The sequence below is a fragment of the Leptonychotes weddellii genome, chromosome 1 (genome assembly GCF_054177405.1).
Source record: "Leptonychotes weddellii isolate Sample4059 chromosome 1, ASM5417740v2, whole genome shotgun sequence".
Classification (NCBI taxonomy): Eukaryota; Metazoa; Chordata; class Mammalia; order Carnivora; family Phocidae; genus Leptonychotes; species Leptonychotes weddellii.
This window is the reverse complement of record NC_138369.1, coordinates 901,977-909,709: the sequence shown is the minus strand read 5'-3', so window position 1 is coordinate 909,709 and position 7,733 is coordinate 901,977. Positions and strand designations below refer to the sequence as shown.

General features: G+C 56.1%; 1 protein-coding gene across 1 annotated transcript in view; it reads right to left on the bottom strand.

The window, feature by feature from the left end:
* Positions 1 to 428: 428 nt before the first annotated feature.
* Positions 429 to 7,733, bottom strand: part of ONECUT3 (one cut homeobox 3) — a 19,020-nt gene continuing 11,715 nt past the window's right edge. Inside the window, exon 2 of the mRNA XM_031042090.2 lies at positions 429 to 721. Within this exon, the coding sequence (XP_030897950.2) occupies positions 429 to 721 (293 nt within the window). The remainder of the gene's footprint in view (positions 722 to 7,733) is intronic.

Genomic DNA, 7,733 nt, shown 5'->3' with positions numbered 1-7,733 from the left:
AGGACCCCCAGCCCGACGGGGGTTTTTGGCGACTTTGGAAGAGGGCGACCGCTGGGGAGGAGGGCTCCTCCGGCCTCCCTCCGTGGGGGCGGGGGCTGGCGAAGGAGGGGTTATTCTCAAAATTCCTTCTAATACCCGGTTTATATTTCTAGTATGTGCTTCTTGACCCGCTTTCGGGGACGACGCGGGAGCCCTGGTTTTGCCCGAGGCCCTCTGGGCGTCCTGAACGGAGGGAGGCGGGGAGCCCCTTCTGCCACCCCCTCCCCTCTGGGGGGTGGAGGGCTCCCTTTGGCCTGGAGGGGACGGGGTGGGGAGGAGGGGCCCTTCTTGTGCACTGGGCTGGGGGGGACGGGCTGCACCCCTCCAGCGCCCCCCCCGGGGCGGGACCGGGCCGGCGGGGCGGGGCGGGGCGGGGGGGGCGCGAGGGCTCAGGCCTTGGAGAAGGTGGCGGCGGCGCCCGCGGGGCCCGCGGGGGCGGCGCCCGGCTCCTCGGCCCAGCGGTTCATGCAGCGGCGCCGCGCGTTCATGAAGAAGTTGCTGACGGTGTTGAGCTCCAGGCCGAGCTGCTGCGAGATGGTGACCTGCATCTCCTTGGACGGCCGCTTGTTCTCCTTGAAGATGGCGATGAGCGTGCGCCGCTGCAGGTCGGTGAACACCAGGCGCTGCTTCTTGGGCTGAAGCGCGCGCTCCTTCTGCTGCTCCTGCTCCTTGCGCTTGCACGCTGCGGGCCGCCCGGCGCGCGGGAAGGGAGACAAAGCGGGGACACGGCGTGAGCGCGGCTCCACGGGCCCGGCTCGCCCTCCTCGCCGCCCCCGGGGCCCCGACCCCGCGCTGCCGCGTCTCGCGGCCGCCGGGACGCGGCGGGACATTACGTGCGAGCTCTGTGGCTCAGTTAGACGGCGTGGGAGAAGCCGTGAATTACCAGGTCCCTGCGGTGTGTCCCCGACCCCGGTAACCAGCCCCCCACACACCCCAATGACGGGAGTACCAGCCTGTGCCCCCTTTCCCGGGCTGTCGGTCAGGCCTGCCCAGCTTAGGGACCCTGTGTCGTGAGGCTGACATGACGTAGCCCGGACTCGGGGACCCGGGCCTCCCACCCGCACCTCCACCCCAGGAGGCTGAGGCCCAGACCTGGCCTCCCTCAAGTGCCCAAGGGATCCTCTGGAGCTGGGAGGATCTAAGGAAGAGTGGGGGGATGCAGCACCGACCCCCCCCCACCCTCTGCTGGGAGCAGAGAGAAGGCTGCAGGAGGCCGCCCCATCGCGCCCCACCCCCACCCCGGCTGGTGGATGCTTGCAAAGGGGAGTGGGCAGCACCTCAGGGCAGCTGAGCAGCACCCCAGGCTGCTCCGCGGGCCCCAGCTCCAAAGTGGACCCCTCTCCTCAATGCGGTGGAGCCAGGGGGTGGAAAAGATGAACTTCACCAGCCTGCACTGGCTCCCTCCCTCCAGGGGCTCTATCAGAGTCTCAGTTTCTCCACCAGGTATTAGTCAGGGGCTGCAGGAGGTGAAGAGCCTGCCTCCCCACCAACTCCTCACCCCAGCTAGTCTGTCACCACCCTCTGCTGTACTAGCAGAACCCTGCACCCAACCTGGTGACCCACTGAGACCACACACCAAACTGGCTTTGTTTGGGTTCCAGAAGAGTCTGAACCAGATGGCATGCCAGATCAATGTCCACACACATCTGTAAAAATAGATTACTGTTCCCTGTGCTGTGGCTCATTGCTCAGTGACAACGGGTTCTCCCAGGAGAACTGACACCCCACTTCACTCCCTGTCTCCCCCTGACCTGAAACACACAGCACTTCCAATGGGCTCTTTCAGGTTTTATGATTAAATAAGGGTAATGTTTGGAGATTACTGGACAGTTTAGAAAAGCCTCTAAGGAGAGAGAGAGAGAGAGGAGCGAGGGGGAGAGAGGGAGGGAGAGAGAGAAAGGGGGAAGAGGGAGGAAGGGGGAGAGAAGGGAGAGGGAGAGAGAGAAGAGAGAGGGAGAATGAGAAAGGGGGGAGGGGAGGGAATAGAGAGAGAGAGGGAGAGAGAGATAGGAGACAAATGAGAAAAAACGTAGGAGGAGAGGGGGAGGACGCTCTTGGGAGAACCAAGTAACGGGCAAAGCAGGCAAAGCTATAATGAATACTCTTGGAGGGGTAAGAGAAAAGTGCTGTATCCATGAAACAAGAACAGGATGCTGTTCAATAAAAAGGACAATGAAAAGGGAAGACACTACTCTTGAATTAAATATATAATCGCTGGAATAAATCAATGTAAGGACTGGAACACAGTGTTAAGCAAGTATCCCCGGAAATAGGACAAGGCAGATGCCAAGATGGGAAATGAGAGAAAGGTGACAATAAAGTGTGGATTGGGCAAGCTGCCATCTGATTCAGAGGCAATCGAAAGCTAGAGGAAGAGATTACCAAATAAATAATGAAAAAAAAAATCCATGTTTGAAGGACACGAGAGTCCGCTTAAAAGAGTCCATGAAGTGCTCAGCTCAATGGGTGAAAAAAGATACTCCCTGAGGCTCATCCTTGTGAGATTCCTGAGACCCAGAATAAAGAGAATAAAGTAAAAGCTCCCAGAAAGGAAAGCCAGACATCTGGGAGGGACTAAGGGTCAGAGTGGCTTTGGCTTCTCAAAAACTAGGAGATGGTGAACCAATGCCTTCAAAATTCTGAGGGAAATTCTATTCAGCTAGAATTGTATACCCAGCCAAACACCAAGCAGGAGGGTGGAATAAAGACAAAGTCAGACAAGTCAAAGTCTCCAAAAGTTGACTTCTGTGCACTCTTTCTCAGAAAACTTTTGGAGGATGTGTTTCACCAAAATGAGGAGGTAAATTAAAAAAGTAAAATGTGGGATTCAGGAAGTGTGACTTTCCTACCGGAAAAGGAGAGGATCCTCCAGATGATGGAGAGGGCAGAGCCTAGAAGACCGTGGAACAGAGGCACTCAGGACATGGAGGGCAGCCCCATCCAGCACCAAGGGAAGTGGAAAGGGGACATGACCTAATATGTGTGGAAAATCCTATTGAGTTGGTTTGCATTTTGTTGGGGAGTGTGGGAAGAACTTGTGATAGGCAACTACTAACTCCTGGAAAAACAAACAGTTGTACAAGAAAGAAAAATGAAATCCTAGTACTCTATGTGGCTCAGATGTGGACAGTATTCACTGAAAGCATAATAATGTAATGCTGAATATTGATTTAAGCAAAAGACTGTATTCATAACTATACTGAGAAGCTGACAGTGGGAAAGGGTGTGGTATGGATATGGAAAGATGGTGAGGCAAAAGGAGACAGATGAACAGTGCACCAGGCAGCCTTTTGTGTACAGAAGAGGGAAGCAAAAACATAAGCTCATATTTTGTCTGCATTAAGAAACGCTGGAAAGGAGTGAGAGGACCGGTCCTGACCTCCCATCTCCTTGGAACTTGGCCACCCTGTTCAAGGGTCAAGGGTCAAGGGAGGGATGGAGTCCCCCATTCTTTCAAAGAGAAAGCTGAGTCTCCAGCATCCAGTCCAGGGTAAGAGTCAGACTCAGCCCCAGGCCTTTAAATTTCAAAAGAGGCCCTCCTTGCCCACCAGTTGTAATCTTCAATTCATTAATTGATTCACTTGTTCCTTCATTCACTTAGTTTACTCACAAATACATCACACATTTACAGTAGGGACAAAGATACAAATGATCCTCAGAAAGCTCATAAGAGGGACACCTGGCTGGCTCAGTCAGTAGAGCATGCAACTCTCCATCTCAGGATCCTGAATTCAAGACCCACACCAGGCGTAAACCTTACTTAAAAAAAAAAAAAGAAAAGAAAACAAAGAGAGCTCACAAGAGCTTTACATGTCAAGAGGCTTACATGTCTCTTATCTTTTAATCCTTACGATAATTTCATAAGGCAGGGATTGTTCTCCTTACTTACTCTGAGAAGGTAAGCCACTTGCCCAAGGTTGCCCAGCAAGTCCCAGCATGGGCAGGACAGGAGCCACGGTGGACTGGCCCTGGCCCAGAATGGGAGGGAGGTAAGACATGGTTGCCTCTCTCCCCCTACTTCCCCCTTCTCCAATCAAGTGCCTAATGGGGGCCCCAGAGGCAGGGGCTGGGGGAGGGGCCAGGCCAAGCAGAGTCATGAAAAAACTTCGTGTTTTGTCGATCACAGCAAAAAGAGGCTCCCCTCTCCCCCCTTCCCAGTGTTCAATCTAATTACAGCTCCTCACAGCCCCAATCGATCTGGGCTCCAGTCAGAGCTGTTTACCAGGAGCAGCTTTTGTCCTGGCTTCCATCCCCCACAGCCCCCCAGAGCCCAGCCTGGAGGCTCAGAGGTGTGAGTGCCAGTCGGGAGAGGCAGCCCAAATGCCCCGCATCAGCGAACCTGTCACCATCGCCACCTTCCCCTCATCAGCATCCTGTCTGGTGCCCGAGATCACTCCCACCAGCCCACCATTGCAGTCCTTGTGTCACCTGGGCACCCCAAGAGGAGGACAGGCGGTGGGTATGAGCCCCTTTGCAGAAGTGAAAGCCCAGACTGGGAGAGAAGGGCTGACCCAGAGCCCGGCTGGCGAGAGTGCCTGGAGGAGAAGGCTGGACTTACCACAGTGCCAACCACCAGCCTCCTACTGCGACGCCACTGCTATGGCCACTTCTTCCACGAGGATCTCCACTGGGGACCGCCACTGTGGCTTCCACTCCATCATCTCCTCCACCGTCACCTCCCCCACCGCCTCCGCCACCACCTGCACCAATTCTACCATCACACCTCCACCACCATCACCTTCCCCATTGCCTCCACCGCCACCTGCACCAATTCAACCATCATCGCCTCCTCCACCATCACCTTCTCCACCGGCAACCCTTCCACCTCCATCACCTCTTCCACCTCCTCACTGCACCACCCACCACCTGCACCAATTCTACCATCACACCTCTTCACCATCGCCTCCTCCACCGTCACCTCCCCCACAGCCTCCCCCACCCTGCACCAATTTATCATCACACCTTCTTCACCATCGCCTCCTCCACCATCACCTCCTCCACCACCTGCACCAACTCTACCACCATCGCCTCCTCCACCATCGCCTCCCCCACCACCTGCACCAATTCTACCATCACACCTCCTTCACCATCGCCTCTTCCACTGGCATCCCTTCCACCTCCATCGCCTCCTCCCCCATCACCTCCTGCACCGCCTCTGCCACCACCTGCACGAATTCTACCATCACACCTCCTTCATCATCGCCTCCTCCACCATCGCCTTCCCCCTCACCTCCTCCACCACCTGCGCCAATTCTACCATCATACCTCCACCACCATCACCTCCTTCACCATCGCCTTCCCCATCACCTCCTCCACCACCTGCACCAATTCTACCATCATCGCCTCCCCCATCACCTGCACCAATTCTACCATCATCTCCTCCTCCACCATCACCTCTCCCACCACCTCTACATCCCTTTCGCCAACATCTCCCATCACCTCCTCCCCCATAGCCTCCTCCCCATTACCTCCCCTATCACCTCTTCTCCCATCACCTCCCCCATTGCCTCCTCCTCCATCACCTTCACCACCATCACCTCCACCTGCATCGCTTCCTCTACTATCACTTCCACCTCCATTGCCTCCTCTACCACCTGCACCAATTCTACCAACACGGCCTCCTCCACCATCACCATCACTTCTGCCCCATCAACTCCTCCACCTCCACCTCTGTCATCTCCACCTCCACCACCGGCACCACCACCTCTTTCAACAGCATCACCTCCATTACCTGTGCATCCATCACCACACTGACACCACCTCTGTCCTCTCACCTCCTCTACCTGCAGCCCCACCATAATGACCTCCACTGCAATCACCTCCACATCACTTTTGTTTTTATGGCCATCCTTGCATCCCACCTTCTGCTTGCTTCACCTGCACCAGCACCTCCTCCAATATCCTCGTCTACACTGCGGAGCCCCATCACAGGGGCCACCTTATATATGCCCAGCACAGGAGGACTCGACCCTGAGTCCCTCACCAGAGGCTCCCAGCCTGTGGTTGGGGGGCAGGGAGTGGCCCCAGACACAGATCCTCACCAACAACCATGGTTGCCATGGTAGCTGGGAAGGAACCAGCTGGCTACCAGACATGCTCCGGCACCCTGGGCAAGTCAGCCGCCCCCACCCCCCAGGGCCTCAGGGTCCTCATTTGCAAAATAGGGACACTCTGCTTCCTTCACACATTCTTCATTGCACATCAGCTCCCCCTCCCCCACCCCCACCTTGTCACCTCTCTGCTCTCATCTCCTCTGCCTCCCTTTTCTTTATTTTTGCATAGCATTACAATGATTCACCCACTCTATCCAGGGGCCCCCTCAAGTGTGGGTTTGGGTCCTCCCTCCATGCCTCCAGGGACTGAGAAGCTGATATTAAGAACCACTGATTCTGAGATGCTCTGATCTTAGAAAAACTGGTGTCCCTACCCATCCCACCTCTCTCAGTCTCTTTGGAGTCCAGGGATGAAGACGATCTAGTGCTGGGTCCTGGGTGGTCCCAGAGGCCCTGGAAAAAGATCACAGGTGGTCCAGAAGAGACTGAGAGCCCACTCCCAAGTCTGAACCCCTCATGGGTACCCAGCAAATAAGCCAAGAAGGGCCCTGTCCAGCCGGTCAACCCCAGCCCAGGGCAGGGCTCCAGGTAGGAGGGGCTGAGGCTCTGCTGGTCCATATCTAGGTGGGATCAAAAGTGAACTGGGGGGACCCTCAAGTTCCAGATGAAAACCCTTTCATTTCAGACCCCCTGGAACTTGCCTACATAACACCTGTCTTCTACCTGCTTCTTACCTTTCTAGAAAGTTCTGGGGTCAACAAATCACCCCCTCTCACTGGTGCCCCTCCATGGGCCAAGAGGATGGTCAAACCCTGCTGAATTATTGCATGGTGTATGCCCTCTGTGCCTCTGTTTCTTCAAATGGAAAACTGTCTTAATCGTGGTCTCTGCCTTGCCCAGCTATGGGAAGGGATTTAACCAGAAAAGTCTTGAATATCATGGTGGGGCTGAGATGAGGTTCTGAGATCCCATCTAGGGGTCACGTGGCCATAAAGTCCCCCCCCCCCCCACCTCAGGTCTGGCCTCAAGCCTCTGCATCTCTCCCAAGATCTTCTGGGAGAGGGCAGAGATGGAGAAATTGAGGTAAGGGGTAGGGAGTTGGCTGCCCCAGCCCGGGGAATCCTACACATCTCTCAAGGCCCAGGAGCAGGGACCCTTCCCCCAGGAAAGCCTCTCTTCACCCCAGAAGAATGGGGTCAAGCCTGAGCTGGAGTTCCCTCTGTTGCCCTACACAAAGTAGGTCCACAGGAGACAGCCTGCTGGGTGTGTTTGTGCAGTGACGACACTCCTGTGTGGGTGGTGGGCCAGTCAGGGGAGTGGGACCCCCGGAGCACCCTCAGCAGCGTGCACCCATCTGAAGTCAGGGAGGGAGCAGCTGCAGCCTCACATTCAGTCACCCCTCAGTGGGTGGGAGAGAATCAGGGCTGCGTGGGGGGGAGCGGGGTCGCACCTGTTCACCCCCAACATCTTCTGATAGCTACGCTATTCCTTCTCTCTCTTACTCTCCTTCCTCCTCCTCCCCTGCTCCCCCCTCCCCTTCCCTCTCCCCCTCCTCCTTCTCTCCCTCCTCCCATCCCCTCCCCCTCCTCCCTCTCTCCCTGCTCCCCCTCTTCACTTTCCTTCCTCTCCCTCCTCCCCTTC